This window comes from Micropterus dolomieu, linkage group LG13 (genome assembly GCF_021292245.1).
Source record: "Micropterus dolomieu isolate WLL.071019.BEF.003 ecotype Adirondacks linkage group LG13, ASM2129224v1, whole genome shotgun sequence".
In the NCBI taxonomy this organism is placed as follows: domain Eukaryota; kingdom Metazoa; phylum Chordata; class Actinopteri; order Centrarchiformes; family Centrarchidae; genus Micropterus; species Micropterus dolomieu.
This window is the reverse complement of record NC_060162.1, coordinates 27,248,653-27,267,017: the sequence shown is the minus strand read 5'-3', so window position 1 is coordinate 27,267,017 and position 18,365 is coordinate 27,248,653. Positions and strand designations below refer to the sequence as shown.

General features: G+C 38.8%; 1 protein-coding gene across 1 annotated transcript in view; it reads left to right on the top strand.

Moving 5' to 3' along the window:
* The window catches only part of dcc (DCC netrin 1 receptor), a 370,318-nt gene that overhangs the window by 305,213 nt on the left and 46,740 nt on the right, over positions 1–18,365 (top strand). Inside the window, exons 24-27 of the mRNA XM_046066250.1 lie at positions 6,298–6,363; positions 13,287–13,449; positions 15,597–15,820; positions 16,570–16,686. Of these exons, the coding sequence (XP_045922206.1) occupies positions 6,298–6,363; positions 13,287–13,449; positions 15,597–15,820; positions 16,570–16,686 (570 nt within the window). The remainder of the gene's footprint in view (positions 1–6,297; positions 6,364–13,286; positions 13,450–15,596; positions 15,821–16,569; positions 16,687–18,365) is intronic.

The following is an 18,365-nucleotide window of genomic DNA, read 5'->3' as shown; positions in this document are numbered from 1 at the left end:
CGGTCGTCCTGTCCCTGCAGCTGAAAAACACCCCCACAGCATGATGCTGCCACCACCATGCTTCACTGTTGAGACTGTATTGGACAGGTGATGAGCAGTGCCTGGTTTTCTCCACACATACCGCTTAGAATTAAGGCCAAAAAGTTCTATCTTGGTCTCATCAGACCAGAGGATCTTATTTATCACCATCTTGGAGTCCTTCATGTGTTTTTTAGCAAACTCCATGCGGGCTTTCATGTGTCTTGCACTGAGGAGAGGCTTCCGTCGGGCCACTCTGCCATAAAGCCCCGACTGGTGGATTGCTGCAGTGATGGTTGACTTACTACAACTTTCTCCCATCTCCCGACTGCATCTCTGGAGCTCAGCCACAGTGACCTTTGGGTTCTGAATACTTATGACCATGCGATATTTCAGTTTTTCTTTTTTAATAAATTTGCAAAAATTTCTACATTTCTGTTTTTTTCTGTCAAGATGGGGTGCTGAGTGTACATTACTGAGAAATAAACTGAACTTTTTTGATTTTTGGAAAATGGCTGCAATGAAACAAAGAGTGAAAAATTTAAAGGGGTCTGAATACTTTCCGTACCCACTGTATATATGCTGTAGTGAAACCTATAAGTCAAATGCAGTCATTCTTTTCACAGTTGTGTTTATGTGTGCTTTGCTGGAATTTGTCTGTAATTGCAAATTCTCAAATAATTTGAAAACAATAGAATTATTTCAGTGTTTGAAAACTAGTTAGCCAGTGAGCAAAAAAATGTTGAAACTAAGCTAGCTAAAAGTAATAGGATGGATAAAATTAGAGGCTGTGGGGCTGTCAGACAGAAACTGTCTCTATTTTATGTACCAAGTTTGGTGAAGATTGGATGAAATATTGGTGTGGAACAAATGTGGGAAAAGAACTAGCTAAGAAATCCACAGGAAAATCTTCCCTATTCTGTGATTAAGGGTTCAAAAGTAGTTCATATTGTACCCCGTAATAACAGAATCTGTTCTTTTTAACTTTCCATTTTGTTACATCCTTATTCCCTAACTTCACATCTTGTTCCCTTGTTCCTTACAAGGGAAAGCATTTTAATCTGATGTCAGCTACCTACTACCTCAGCTATCTACTGTCAGCTGAAAACTGAGTTTAGTATAAAGTAAAAAAAGAAGAAGGGAAGGAAGATGACAAGAAACGAGTAGAGAAAATAGAAGATAGAAGGAAGAAAACAGGAAAGTGGGTTAAGTAAGGTTAGGGAGAAATGAAAGGAAGGTGGGCCTCAAAAATCAATTAAAATGACAAAATGACAGAAGAAAATTGTGAAAACAGAGAAAGTTATTCCATTTTCTTCTTTATTGAATTTATTTTTCACTTTATGCACACAACCCCGACTCATCAAGCTGAAGGAAAGTCATTTGTTAATTGCATGGCGAGAGAAATTGAAGGAGAGTAAGTGAGAGAGGAAGAAGAGGGTTTTGTAATTATTAATGCTCACATATGAGAGGCGATGGAAAGAAGCTGTTTACCATATTTAAGTTAATCAAATTAACTCAGACATAATTAACGCTCTGTTCTCTGATTCCATTCATCAGCCGCAGCAAGCAAAGGGGGACAAGATGCTAATGAACACTCAAAACTTTTTTAATTTGCTTCACTAAACTTGAGAACAGAGAAACAGAGAACATGACAGACGAATTTGTAGTTTTTAATGTCTGATTTCATTTTTTAAATGAAGTGTAATGAGCATTGGTATCATTCGGAGTCTCACCAAGAGAACTGATGATGATGATGATGATGATGATGATGATGATGATGATAATGATGATGATGACGATGATGATGATGATGACGACGACGACGACCAATAGTGCTTCATTATTTGATTGTATAATAGGCACTAAGCCAATCCCATGAGCGCTGATTATGATTTCAACTCTACTCATGTAGTATTTTAAAATAGGAGCTGACTGTTATTCAAGATAACTTGATCCATGATTAACTAAAATTAATTACTACCTTCAAGAAACTATTTTAGCTGAATGTGAATTAACAGGATAATTTAAGCTGGATAAAATCATGTTAGCCTGGATTAATTAAGCCATGTTTAATGACCTGGGCCCTGGTCCACTGTTCTATGATCCATATATGTTGTTCGAGTATATAGTTCCATATAATATACCGGGTGTATATGGCACTCAGACCCTCTTTGTCCAAGGTGCTCACGGCTTTCTACAAATGCATTCTGGGAATTTTCAGTGCAGCTGGAAGTGCAGTGAAGCGATTCAGGCATTGAGACGCTGAACCAGGAGCCTCAGCTCCGGTGTCAGGGTGTTAAATGCTTCTGTTTGTCACTGACAGATGTGTGTCTGCGTGTGTGTGATATGTGCACATGCACACACTGCGTACCCTCTCCATATAAATCAGAAGTGTTGTCAGGGGAGGAGGGAAGATTGATGGTCAAACCTGTTACTGTGGGCCTTGCGCTGTAAACACACACACATATACACACACTGGTTAATGCACACACAAAGACGGGCTGACAGGAAAGATAAGTAAGTGCGTGTGTGTTTTCAGAAACATGAAGATTTTAGAATCCAGCCTTAATCAACTGGTTTCTGTCGCTTCAAACTGCAAGAAAACATATATTCTGTTTATATTTTTGGGCACTCAGCACTGCTGCTGGATGGTGGGAGAGGAAGGAACCGGCTCTTAGCTTTAAAATATGGGAGAATTATGTATCGTGTTTGGCTATAAGTTCATTTGAGATGTGAGGGCCTTTAGATCCAGTTTCCTGATGCAAAAGAGTGCAGAGGTTTTCAAAATCTCTGTCATCAGTTTTCAGTCTCTGTTCTCTGGCAGCCTCTGTGACGATCTGTTTCTGACATCCTCTTTCAATTTCCTCCTCCAATGTCGGAAATCTGGAATAAAGAGGAATGAAACAGAGCTAACTCTACCAACACAACTAAAACCACTAGAAAAAGAAAATAACAATAAATCCCTTGAATGATGACTACAGAAAAACATGCAAAACAAAACTCAACTCTGAAGCCCACTTTTGGCTGGTTGATCACTCCAGTCTGGCCTGACTCTGGCTAACCTAAGGAGCACAACGGCTGATGTGCTGCGGCATCAGGTGACATAGCAGTCCCATTGATGCCAGCTGTGCGTTGATCTTATCCACGCTTCTCCCCATTTTTCTGTGGCTTAGCTAGCTTATTAGCTAGTTAGGTAAGATGACATCCCCATTCTTGCTTTGATTGGTTGACTGTTCTTCAACGAGGGGCAACAGCACCAGACCAATTTGAGAACATGTTGTGGATAGCTGTTCAGTCTGGTCTGTAAACAGAGTAAATGTAAAGTGGTATTAGCAACATTTATTTGACCCTGTAGTAGAAACCAAAATAATTGTCCATGGCTAGCTTTTCTTCAAACCAGTTATAGTAATCAGGCTGATGATTTAGCCTCGATTAGTTCAATTTGGCACTGCATGAGAAAATGAGCTAATCATTTCTTTTAGACTGAATGACTTCAATAATCCCATAATTCTGGCTACAACTCTGGTCTTGCTGTGATTAAGGTGCAAGCCAAAACCCTGGGCTATTATTCATCATAATGCGGCTAAAGAAGACCTTCACACTAGGGCTCAGCATAATTATGTACATTTTTCAGTCCCTTTTCCTCAACAAAATAAATATCTTAATAGAAAAATAAAGTGCTTATTGGTTATTTATATAGCGCTTTAACATAGATACCTGAAAGCACTTGGGTCCCACCTCGGTGCACGGGACCCATTTACACCAGAACGCTTACCACACCTCAGCTTGAGGCAGAGAGGGAGGAAAATATAGAGCCAGTTACTCTGGGGGATGATTAGATGAGCAGATGGAGAAAGCCAGGTTGGGAATTTTGCCAGGACACCGGGGAACCCCCTACTCTTGCCGTTTGATCTTTAATGACCACAGTAAGTCAGGACTTCAGTTTAATGGCTCATCTGAAGGACGGCATCTCCCAAAGCCTCCCCATCACTGCACTGGGGCGGTGGGAAATTATTATTAGGACCAGAGGGAAGACTGCCCCCTACTGGCCCACCAACACCTCTTCCAGCAGCAACTTACTTTTCCCAGGAGGTCCTAAACGACAGAATAGTTTATTTGCTAACGATTCCCATAAGGAGCGTTGAAGAGTACCAGCAACACAGGATCTTCGTCGTGATGGTAACAATAATAAACATGTTATTGTTGTGAAACGGTCGTAAAATCAGTCTACATTATGTTAGTAAATCCCAGTAAGTTACATGATGTAAGTTTACTTACCTTAACTGACGTACAAAAGTTAAAGTAAGTCAACGCTGACTCTTGGTTTCACAGGGGACACAAACAGGCCTCCTGGATGAAAGTCCCGGGCTCTACCCTATCCGGCCTAGCAATAAACAGTAACTATGGCTCTTAGGAAGATTTATTATATATATACCTTTATTTTTAGGGAGGACGGTCTGATTTAAACACCACTCCTGCATCTGCTGATTGTTTCATAGCTTATTAAAGAGTAGAGTTATAATAGGTATGAGAGCAAAATTTTCAACATTAAACGTGTTAAATGCTAAAACAAATTGGAGAGATAGAAAGCTTGAAATATCCTAAATTATACCAAGACCACGTTTATACACTGAACAAAATTATACACAACACTTTTGTTTTTGCCCCCATTCATCATGAGCTGAACTCAAAGATCTAAAACTTTCTCTATGTACACAAAAGGCCTATTTCTCTCAAATATTGTTCACAAATCTGTCAAAATCTGTGTTAGTGAGCACTTCTCCTTTGCCGAGATAATCCATCCGGCTCACAGCTGTGGCATATCAAGATGCTGATCAGACAGCTTGGGGATTGCACAGGTGTGCCTTAGGCTGGCCACAATAAAAGGACGCTCGAAAATGTCACTATTTTATGTTTATGTTTATTTCGTCCTCTATGTTCCATTGAAATCAAAGCAAAAAGCGTGCCCCTACTGCATGGCTATAACACACTCTGCTGGCTGCTTCTTACGTTCTTGGTCAACAGAAGCAGGTTTTGCAGGCAATAAGGTTGTTGTTCAAATTCATTGAAATTTCGTTCAGCTATAGTTAAGCAATTAAACTAAATGTCTATTAGAATTTAAAGAATGTTTTTACTAACTTTCAGCAAAAACAAGACGATTTTATAACCAACAAACTTTGGCGGGCTCACAATGCCAGTATTTCAACAGGAAAGATGGAGACTTGAAAACAAGGAGGTATCTATGGTTCTTCTGGTGGCGTCATCAATCAAAACCCGGAAGTTCCGCAAAAAACAAGCCAACAGAAGTAATTATTTTCGTAGCACCGCAAGTCGCCTGTGGAAATCCCGAGTCATGTCGGAACCAAGATGTCAGCCGCGGATAGTGGAGACAGTCACAAACCTAGTTATGACCATGGCTAACATTAACATATTAGAAATCATAAATCAGAAGCATTGTCACGGGAGGAGGGAAGATTGAGGCTTTCACTGTAAACACACACACAGATACGCAGAGGGCTCCTGAGAAAGAATTTGGCCCCTTGTTGACTCCCGACTCCCACAGCCCACTTCCTGCCCTCTCTGCATTGTGTATTTACCCTGGGGACCCCAAATTCTCATTAAGTACATAGCTGACTGCACATGGCAGCTTCATTATTTACCCAGAGATCCAGAAACCTGCTGGCCTTTATTCATTTAGGAATATGTGTTATATAAGTGTAATATAAACTTAAACAATGTGCTCCTAAAAGTAGATTTTTTTCACAGGGCCTTTATTAAAGAAAGGGGCTACAAAAATAAGTAGTAATCAAGGGCCCACTTTAATTGATATTGTACTTAAGTGGTGCAAATTCTCTAACAAATATGAAATTAATAAAAAACTGAATTTGGGAAAATGTGGGTCCCCATGGAAGTTGTTCGCTGTGCTCTGTTGGTAATCCAGTCTTGCTCATAATATTTATCTTTAGTTGTCTGATGGTGTGGGCACCTGCAAGTCCTCACCATGGGAACCATTCCAAATATCCAATGAAGTGGTCCATGGAGGTGGATAAAGGCTGATGATTTAGACTAAATGTAGTCTCAGGAGAGAACTACATACACACACAGCACACATTTGACATGAGTGGATGTGCACCATCTTAACAATGTAATTTATTTCCAATCTCTCTGTCCGATCCCTCTATCCCTTCTGCAAAATGACTCTCATCTTTTCATCCCTGCCGCGTTCTCTTTCTTTCTATTGTTCCTTCCTGATGTTCCTGTTTATTTCTGGTCCTCCAGGCCGAGGGGGAGACCACGCCTACTGGCCATCTGATACCAACCTGATTGACAGGAGCAGCATCAACGGTAACACCCCACCAACACCACCACCATCACCACGCACACACACACACACACACACACACACACACACACACACACACACACTTTGGTTCTGCTTGACTGAATTTTCCTGTCAGTAGAATTACATTTGGGTTCATTATTGTACTTGATACCGCAATGAGGCCAAGTCTCCTGTGAGTTGAGCTGATTGCGTGTGTGTGTGTGTGTGTGTGTGTGTGTGTGTGTGTGTTTGTGTGATATTCTGCAGCATCATCAGATCATCACAGTGACTCTGTTGTTTTCTTTGATCACTCAGCTCAGTCATGTGAAAACCTACTTTAATGACTCACTGTGTCCTGATGAGGAGCTGCAGCTTACTGATTTACAGTCGGTTAGCAACGCTTCCTGTTTGTTGTTGTCGCCGCTGGCAGGAAAAATTAATTAGATTCACTATCTCACCATCAATCAGTGTTTCTACAAACTGGAGAAAATAATTCTGTTTATTGAGGAACAGCATAAAAAGAGTGCATAGAACTCTTCCACTTGTAGTTTTTAATAAAATGATGATTTTATTATTGATAAAAATTTTAAAAAAGTAGGACAGACAAAACATGAGCCTTTAGATTTTAATAAAACAATAACACTAAGAATATCAAACTTAAAAATCATTATTTGATGTAGATAATGAATGATTATTATTACATAATTACACTATGCACACATACTTTTCATATTTATATGAGAACATGTCTAATGTGGATAGAAGTTAGCAAGTAATGTAAGTAATAATTTATAATCACGTATTGAAATATTTTTATCCTAAGACTACCAAGACTACCACTAACCTCTAGCAAAAGACCAATATTCATAGTATTAGTAATATATCTTTAATTTCACTGTTACCTTGAAATTACCAGTGATACTTACATTAATGCTAATGTTAACTAATGTTAATTAGCATGTACAGTATACTAATAATAATGATAATACCCAGGCCAAAACCAATAATTGTAATACTAAAAATATTGTTAATTCTAATGATAAAACTCATGATAATCCTAAAAGTACTAGCCTGATACTAATATTAGTTATACACATGCTAATAATGATATCAATGCTTATACCTATATTAAAGTTAATGCCAATAATAATTCCCAAGCCAGTTCTAATATTATTGCCAGTACTAACAATAATGCAGAGGCAATACTCATTTTAATATTAATCATAATACACACACTAATGCTAAAGTTAATGCTAACAGTACAGTGCTACTGTACTAATACTGCTGCTATTAATAACAGTGAAACCACTGCTAAAGCTAAAGCTATTGCTAATAATACAAATCATGGTCATAACCATAACTGTCTCCTCTCATTTCTGCTTTAAGTTAAACTGTTCAGTTACCCCTCCTCCGCAGTGAGGTCAGAGATCAGGGTCTATAGCTGGCAGTGATTCAGTGTCCCATTGTAGGACAGTTGTGCAGTGTGTCTGTGTGTGTGTGTGTGTATCTCAAGATGGACTGTTACATTTTGTCGGTATTGCTGTTAGTGCTGGAGGCAGTCATAAATCTGTCCTCTCTGACCTCCGCCCTCCGCTGGCTTTATGTCGGGTCGGCGAGGGCGAAGCCTCGTTCATCAGATCCACCGTATTTCATCTTTAACACGGTGTCACCCTTTATGTTGAAGAGCTTCCTCTCACTTGAAAAACAACCTACAGAGAAGATTCACCTCCAACCCTTTCAGTCTACAGCACTGTAGGTCTATTTTTGCTGTCTGTACGGTACTCAGGTGATCTGATCCGATCTGGTCTATTGTGATCCACTGACTGCAAAGTATCTGAGCAGGCTGAAGGTCTGGGTATAGCACAGTTTGACTGCTGATGCATACATTTACTCAAGTTTCCTCATTCTCACCTCATTTTCTCTAGAGGAAGTAACATTGGCTGTTTCCTGGACTGAGACCACCAAACCGCTCAAGCAATTAAAGTTAAAAATATCTCAGTTTTAAGTGAAAGAAACTGTCTGTTCAAAAGAGTTTTTAATGGACAACATTAACATCTTGAGCCATCATATTCCCCTGAAACTCCACTGAGCTGAAAAAGTGTAAAAGACATTTTCCTCTCTATATGATCATCAAAAATTTATTAAATTACTTTTATATACTTGTATATGTAGGACAAATAATTAACCAATCAATCAGGATGTTTATTTAGTGTTTACTAATTTAGATAGATAGCTATATAGATCTAACCAAAACATACATTTATTAATTTATTTATGTGCAATAAACTAATAAAATTGTTTCCTTGAACATAATCCAACTAAACAATAAACTAAAACCTTCATGGGCAGATGTGGCAGCAATTATGGTTTTTTTTGTCTGGATAAACAGAAATTCAGTAATTTGAAGAAGCTGGCAGCTCTGTGAGGCTGTACTGAGGCACAGTGATGCACTGAGCTAAACATGATTAACATGATTAACATTAATAATGGCAAGCATGCCATTAAGGTGTCTCAGTTCCAAAGTCATGCTAACTTGCATGTTTTCTTGGCTTTCCAAATAACACTTATCACACTTACACACTAATGTTACACACCCCTCATGTTAAACCTTGATACAAGGAATGTCAATGTTAGCATTGTTAGCTAGCTAGCTACTTAAACTTTAACGTAGCTAACGCTATGTAGCTAACGTTAGAAACAATGTGGCATGGTAACTTACGTAACGTAGTAGCTAACGCTATGTAGCTAACGTAGCTAACGTTAGCAACGATGTAGAATGGTAACTTAGGTAACGTAAAGTAAATAAAAACAAAAACTAATGTTGTGTAACTATTGTTTCACTCAGGAACCAAACGCCAGTGTCTTGGGTCAGGGACCAACTTACTATCCACCCGACCACCCCTCCACCATCTTAGTGTCGAACTTTCATGTCTATATCCCACACACGCTGATTTAACTTGCGACAGAAGGCGTAAAACGGCAATTCAATTGCCTTTTGATGATACCAGGCTGGTTGGACAAAAAAAAGGAGTCCCTCTAAACATTTTCAGGCTCCATTGTTCTTTCTGACAGGCAGCTGCATGTAAAGATGATTTGTCTACAAAGGAGGTGGCAGTCGACCACATCTTTGATTTGTCCCTTCAGTGCTACAAGGCCTTACGTTCCAGACTACAAACCAATAAAATGTTAATTGAAATTTGTGGAAATCGCCCAGCAATGGAGCTTTGTTTGTGTTTAGTTCCCCTGCAGAATTTCTGAACTTCCTGTTGCCCATGTGTTGATTTGTTGATGTTGTTGTGGCTTGCTTCTGATTTATTCCACAGTGTCTCTGAGCCGCTGGGGGTTCAGTGCCTTGCTGAAGGGCATCTCAGCAGAGGTTGTTAACGCTCCTGTTGTCATCAGCAACATACATGTTGCTAGCGGCTCAGCTTTGACCTCCACTCTGTCAGTTGCTGCTCCTGTCACTTTTTGTATTCATCTAAAACTATGGCTTTTTTTGCACTTTACGGTCCATAAAATTCTGATTTATTGTATCAAACAATTCTTGCCTTAAGGAGAAACTTACATTGGTTGGGATTATGTTTCCCATTATGCATTGTGTTATATTTAATTGAAAGTTTCTCAATACAAATTCAACAGATCAAGTGCCAAGAAGCTGCTTAGCAGAAGACTGCTTTTAAACTCAACTCAGCTAACTCAAATAAATGTGTCAGATCTTTGTCTCCATTTTCCCTGTAATTAGGTCTTTCAAGGAAACTTCTGAGATAATTATTAGGAAATTACAAGTGCATTACAGTTTTATGAACAGGAAGGCTGTTTTAAAGCGCCACGCTGCAACTATTTTACAACAAACATCCTCTATCCCCAGACTCTAAAACGTTAATGGGGGAAAAAGTCAAATTTAACCTAAAGATGTCATTTTCTCTGTAGGAACAAATCTGATGAGTCACCAATCAGCAGCTGCTAATGCATTAACTCACCCGATGATACAGGAAATTTACAATATTACTTAACAAGGGGTAAAACCACCCCATTGGGGTGGCTGTGGCTCAGGAGATAGAGCGGGTTGCCTGTTATCAGAAGGTCGGTGGTTCAATAACCCAGCTCCTCCAGGTTGCGTGTCATTGGGCAAGATACTGAACCCCAAATTACCTCTGGTGGCTGTTCCGCCAATGTTTGAGCACTTAGGCTAGTGAATGCAGATGTAGTGTAAAAGTGCTTTGAGTGGTCGAAAAGATGACTATACAAATACGGAGTTTTTTTTAGTTTTGCAGTGATTTGCTCATAAACCAAAGGATTGAACAAGATGAAATTTTGACCGCATTAACAACATGATTAAAATTAATGATGGCTGCATGCCATTAAGGTGTCTCAGTTCCGCAGTCATGCTAACTTGCATGTTTGCTTGGCTTTCCCACAAATTACACTTTCTAATTTCACTTACACACCCCTGATGTTAAACCTTGATACAAGGAATGCCAATGTTAGCATTGTTAGCTAGCTAGCTACTTAAACTTTAACGTAGCTAACGCTATGTAGCTAACGTTAGAAACAATGTAGCATAGTAACTTACGTAACATAACGTAGTAGCTAATGCTATGTAGCTAACGTTAGAAACGATGTAGCATGGTAATTTATGTAACGTAACGTCACCCCTTGTTAAGTAATATTAATAATAGGATGTCATTATGATGTCATTATTATTATTATAGTCTTCCTGTAATCTGGTTCTGAGCGTGTGTTTTGAGTGTTTAGAATGTCAGTCCATCCATCAGACTGGTATCTCAGATTGCCATCAAATACTTCTTCCCACAGGTAAACACACTATTGATTTTATTTACCTCCTTGATCTTTACTCTGGCACTACCTTGAAGGCAGAAGCATACGTCAGCAAAGGGTCAGATTTCAGTTTGAAATGAAAGACTTGTTTTAGATGATGAAATCTAACTTTAAAAAAGAACAGAAAGGAAAGTGATATTGTGGCCCCTCTGCTGCAGCAGCTGTAAGCTGTGATGGATTGTGGAATTCATTGAGAGGGACGACTGAATGGAGAGAGAGAGAAGAGGTGAAAGAGGTAAAGTGCCTCTCTCTCGCATTTTTCTTAATCTTGCTCCATGTCCTCCCCCTCTCCTGTCAACCCACCGTTCTGCTCTTTCTTTTTCTCTTACCCCTCTCTATCCCCCCCTACTCTGACTGCTTTCTCTTCCTACTGTCTCTCTTTCACTCTTTAAAACACTTCCCTCTCCTCTCCATCCAGACTTCATGATCCTCCTGCGTTTCCTATTTTCTCTCTCTCTCTGCTCCAAGGTCGAGTTAATGAATGACAGAGCGTGTCATCAATTCCCCTTTCCTTTTTCCCTTTACAACTGTCACACACACACACACACACACACACACACAGACACACACTGTTTATTGATTGGTAAAGCAGCTGCAGCAACTTTGTGTTGTCAGTCCAGTGAAACCACTTCAGGTTTCACCTGGTTCTGCAGGCTTTTTTTCCCGTAGCTGTGTGTCTTTATATCTAAAATTCAAGACTTTGATAAGACTAAAACAAGACAAGACCTGTGGACATTTTAGTTTAGTTACTGTTAAGGACTTAACTAAGGTGGATAAACAGGATCATGATTAAATGTAATCCAGTAATTTGCCTGTATTCATGTTGCATTTTCTGTGCTGCTCCTCACCACTCAACATTTCACAATTCAAATCAATATCATTGAGATAAACAGAAAATAATGAATTTACATAAAGCTTAAGTCAAAATGTGATATAATAAAGCTTTCAAATTCAGTGACTACAGGAAAATATCTACAATATAGGTGGCATACCTTCTGTGGAAGTCTGTGGCTGCCAATATTAAAATTAAATAATTAACTGAAATTGAAATGTAATTTTAACTTTCTGTGTATATTAAGTATGCTCAAATAAGAATACTAATTTTAAACGGTATTTTCCATTTTAAATTCCTGTATAGTTAAAGGGAAAACTGCAATAACTTAAGCTTAACTTAAAGTAAAATGAAAACTATTTTGATATAACCTTTAATGTAATCCTAAGCCTAACAATGAGAAAGAAATTGAATTTAAAAACATCTTTTCATTTCAAACAAAACTTAAAACCAAAATTCAAACTGGGTTTTTAATGTGAATTTTGTCCATTGATAATTTTGATCTTAGCTGATTACCTAGAAACAGGTCATTCTTCCGGACGTCTCATGTCAGATCTGTCAGTCAAGTATTATATAATTCACCATGATGAAAATTTGTGTGCAAAATGATTTTTCCCTTTAAATACCCCAAGAAACCAGTTAAAAAACTTTTTTTTTTTTGAATTGGAGATCATTTTGGATGTTCTACAGCTTGTGGATGAATTTTTGCAGGAACTCTTCCTTTTAGTAAAGTTTTTGAATTCCAATATCTTTTACGCTCACGTCGTTTATACTCTATCAATACGTTTTTTTGCTTTTCTTCATAAATTACTTCATAAACAACTTTCTGCCCTACTTTAAACTACCAAACATTTAATAATTTTCATGATTTTAACCCTTTAAGTGCCAGTTTAGTTATTTGAATTATTGCATATTTAATACAAAAAACCCCACAAAGAAAAAATTATTTTCCATAAATTAAATAGTACAGGGATGGGGCTTTGGTGGTAGTTAGTGTCTGGGATATGTTAAAGATTAGCAACAAAATTGATTTGATTGCATTAATATTTTCTATGTAGTGCCAGATACTCACTCTGGACACCTTTGTGGCAAAAATGTACACGCACAAAAAAACCTGCTGTTAAATCATCATACGTCCATATTTTTTTTGCTTTTTTTTTCACAAATCACTTAAACAACTTCTACCCTGCTCAAAACTTAATACAGATAAGGAAAACTCCAGTCACAGATCTGACGATTTTTTATAGCTTCTCTTGTCTTTTAAATGTATTTCAGAGTCTCCCATTGGTCAGATGCGTCCACCTCATGGCAGCGCCACGCCTCAAAAGAACAGTAACCTCCTGGTCATCATCGTAGTTTCCGTGGGAGCTGTCACCGTAGTTGTTGTTGTCATCGTGGCGCTCATCTGCACCCGACGCTCCTCCGCCCAGCAGAGGAAGTAAGTTGTTCCAGTTCTCTCTTTTATGGCAGAAATGATGGAGAGATGGTTGTTTGTTTTGTTTTTTATAGGAAGTGTGTATCAAATGTGTTCCTAGCAACCAACACAGGTCTGAAAATGTTTACCAAATCAAAAAGGACATGTGACTAAAATTCATAAACCGGGGATGCACCTGATTTCTTAGATCTTTATCTAGATCTTTATTTCAGCAGGGGTATTGAATTAGAATTCAAAGAGGTCCAGTTAGAGAAAATTTCACGGAGCAAAGGTCCAAAACATCAAAACAAGTAACTTGTGTTATCATTCAGTGCCATAACGTATAGTTGTATCAACATATGTTTTTAGTCAAACACTTACAATATTTCAACAATATTCAGTTTTCACATCAAAACTGGAGGGATAATAATAAAAAACTAATCTAATAATACATTTTTAATTTAATTAAACTAAAATAAAGTGCTTAATTTCAGGGGAAAAAATCATAAAAGGTGTAGCTTGAAGTGATGAAGTGTAGCCTTAACCAATTTTATAATAAACACTCAACACATCTTAACAAATGAACAGCTGTAATACCTCTTCTTCTCTTTCATTCCCTCTTACATAGCTACCACTTCCCTAGTTTCTCTTGTTCAGTGAGAAACGTGAGCTCTAGCTTGTCCTGCCAGCTAACATTGGAGATCTATGAGATAATCTGGTTCTGAACGTGGGAGGAATGTACATGTAACAATCTGTACATTCTTGATTAAAAGCCTTGTGAAATCTCTTTTCTCTTTCGCCTCCTCTCTCCCTGTGTGTTTCCAAAATATCTCCGGTGTATCGCGCTAGCGGACTCACAATGCCTGTTGGAATGCACAGATTTGATTGGCTGAGCAGCCTCACATGAGACGATAAGAGCACATGCGATTGGTCTGTGAGATTCCAGGGCCGTTAAATCAGTACAATAAATGCTAGAAAAGCTGCGCGGGTTAAAAAAGAAACGCTCCGTCACGAGGTAGTAATTCTCAATAATAAACCGGCTGTAGGTTGGCGGTCCGTAGAGGACGGCAGCTCAGTCCGGATCCGGACCGCGTTCTGCCTATTAGTGACCTCTGCCCTACAGTGCACCAACCGTTCCGTTCCAACTGATTGATTGATTGATTGATTGATTGATTGATTGATGTAGCAGCTCACTGTGGCTGCTCCTGACTGTTCCATGACTCCCTTGCAAAATATTTAAAGTGATCTGCTGAGGACAAATGGGAAATAAAGGCGTTTCCCGTGCTAACTGCTTCATAATAAACGGTGCCCTGTGTTAACATGAAGCAGCAGCAGTAGGATGTCCCGTTTGCATTAACAGTAACCAAAAGTGTCTCTGACACAGTTTAAAGAGCGCAAGCAGTAAACAGGGAGGCTGATATTAATGAGATAAAACTACTCCGCCACTATCAATAAGGAATACTATATATGGAGGATGTAACAGAATGTAGATACGTTGAATGGCTATTGCAGGCAAAACGCAGACCATGAACAGTATCAGAAATGGGTCATGAAAATCTTTTTCTTATTCATTCAGTATAATTTCATAATTCAGTAAATTTCACTCTGTTTTGTTTATTAATCCAGTTCTTAGTGCTTCTGTGTTATTTCATAATCTGGTTCATGTCGTTACAATTAGTATCATTTCATGACATTTCAGTTGTTATCGTTTTGTAATACAGTTGCAGTCTAGTCTAGTGTTATTATTCACTTCACAAAATCTAGTCAAAATAATTCTCATCCAGATGAACAGGTTTCAATAGGTATTGTGTTCTATGATTTAGTTCATCGGGTTTCAGTGCAGAGCAACAGCACAGAAATGAAGAGTACACAGCCCTTGTCCTCTTTGTCTCTCCATCCGCCATTATCTTTTTTTTATTGATTTCTTCTTGCTGTCTGTGTAAATTGCAGCCTACATAAGTGACAAATGGTTTCATGATGGATGTACATTTCTGTTATGGTATGGGATTTGGCGGGTTGCTTAGGGACATGACTCTAACAGCAGTCTACCCACGGTTTGTTGTGTTGTCCACTAGTATCAGTCCCTCAGTTTGTTCTTCCTCACATGTTTACATTCCTTCCCACCTTTCCCACTGAGCTCCTCACCTGTGTGTTTCTGGTTCTCTGTGCAGGAAGAGAGCGAGCCATAGTGCCAGCAAGAGGAAGGGCAGCCAGAAGGACCTGCGACCTCCTGACCTCTGGATCCATCACGAGGAGATGGAGATGAAGAACATGGAGAAAGCCCCCAGCGTCGCCCCGTCCGGACATGATTCGCCCATCCAGTCCTGCCAGGACCTCCCACAGATCGCACACAGCCAATCAGAGAGCCAGATGGGCAGCAAGAGCAGCCACTCAGGTACAGAATGGATGCTGATTCATTCTTCTTTTTAATTAAATCATTATTTGTTTATTTAAGTGTGAAGGTTATTTAAAATAACCATCACTAGCTTAATTTTGTTTACTTGTTTTATTTGATGATTTTTATTTAACATATAACATCATGCCCCCTAACTTTGTATAAAAAGCAAAGAAGGTTGTTGCTTTTTTGTTTGGGTTTCTTTCTGTATGCAGATTCATGTTAGGATTCATCTTTTTGTCACAATATCAAAATTTCAACAATCTCAAACAATCTCAAAACAATAAGTAAGGATGAGATCAACTTTATTGTCCCCTAAGGGAAATTAGGCATAAGGCTGCAGTAACAAACAGTATAGACTTTACACTCACATGCATCATACAGTCCACACCATACAAGTATCTGAGACATGCACATTTCCTTTTAACTGGTTATCTAATTATATACCCAAGTACTTATACTTATATGCTCTCACTTCCCTGGGATCAAATATCATCTCTTTTGTTTTCAAATTATTAAGGATGAGATGATTCCTCACACACCAAGAAAAATTTTGTTTTTGCATGCTAAATATTTCTTAATTGGTATTATAAGTGTTGAAGAAACTGATATATATATATAACAAGATAAAAATAATTTCTCCCAGTGGAAGACATTACCTGAGCTAATTAATCTTGTTTTGACAGCTTAAAGAAGGGAGCAGAAATGTGAAGTTGCCATTTTATTATTTAAATCTTTGTATGTTCCAGGAGCTGATGGTGATGATGTATCCAGCAGCATCTCCACTCTGGAGCGCTCCCTGGCTGCCAGGAGGGGGACGCGAGGCAAAATGATGATTCCTATGGACTCACAGCCGAGCAACACACGTAAGAAATGTGAATCTTAAACTCCTTTAACTGAGTTTTAGTTTTGCACAAAGGTTTTCAGACGCAACAAAAGGTCTACTGCAGCTCTGTGAGGCTGTACTCAGGCACAGCTGTGCTCTGAGCTAAATGCTAGCATGATGTTTACCATGTTCCCCATCTTAGCGTTGCCATGCTAATATTTTGACTCTTTTTTTGATTGGTTGTTGCAGCCTGTGTCTCTAGTATAAAGACGGTGTTTCGTCTTGAGAGTTTGATGCATGAAGTTTTAGGGTAAAATTTTGCCTTTTCAGCTGATTTAGTGCTGACAGTGAGTAGGGATTAATTACATGTGAAATAGCTGAGAATCACATGTGCTTTTGTAATGTGTATTAGTCATGCATGAAATTTACTTCATATGTGGTAAAAATTGGCCTTTTGTAAGGGCAGTTTTGTGCCTTAACAAGGTCCACAGATTCCCAGTAAATACCTGCACGGATTACTGAATCCAGGAGCACAGCCAGCATGGACTGAATATATGTTACATTATGCTTTACGTTATGGGTCGGGGTTCTTTCAGTTGGCACATGGAACATCACATGACATGTCCGCAGCAGTGAGGTGTCTTAGGCTGGCGAAGGTTCATCGTTCTCTGCGTGGTTGAGATGTAAAGTCTTTCATGCAAAGACAGAAGTGAAGTTGAGGGAAGAGAGGACACACATACACACACGCACGCACACACACTGAAAATGACACACTCGCACAGATTAATTAGCCTGTATGTTCCTTCAAACTGACTCAGAGGGGAGACGGAGAAGATCTGAGGGCGAGCGAATGGGGAGAGGAGGACGAGCAGAGCAAAGACAAAAACAGGGAGGGAGGGGTGAAAAAAAGAAAAATGTGAGAAAGAGAGAGAACAGAAGTGTTGCTCTAAACCCTTAAGTGTCGATTAAAGTGTGTAAGGCCAGATGAGATGAGATGTGAAGCTTCTGCACTCCAGCAGTGACTCTGATGATGTTCAGTCATGAACATCATCAGAGTCACTGAAACATGTTAATATCTCTATCTCTCTTGTTAATATCTCTTCACCTCTGCTCAGTAAAAACACCAGTTCCTTTCATATTTGTACTTGGCCTTTTTTTGCCATTTACATTAATTGTTTTTTGCAACAGTTGGCAGCTGAACAACATAATTTTGCTTTTAAAGGCAGTTAATGTAATGCATACTAAAACACCTGTTTGGCATAAAATAAAGAATAGTTGGAGCCTGCACTGTAGACAAATTTAAGAATGTTTCCTGTTTTAGGTCAGTGTTACCCTTTGTTCGAGTTTGACCCTCAAACTCTCACAGTCGACCACAGAAAACACTGCTGCACTTTGTCTGGAAATGCAAAATTCATTATTTTACAAGTGTGTCCGCGACCTTTTTAGTCAACAAGACAAAAAACGTTGTTTGTCGACACCCTTTAAGACACTTAGAAGCGTTTTCTGATGTCACTATCAGAAGGACGACATCATTTGTTTGTGCCTTCCAAAACCGATGCAAATCATTGTTCAAAAATAAATGTTTCATGATGTGACAACACGATTTAAATTTTATTTACATAGCCCAATATCACAAACCACAAATTAGCCTCAAGGTGTTTTACAAAAAGTACAGCATATACCACCCTCTGTTGTTAGACCCTTTAACAGGGAAAAAAT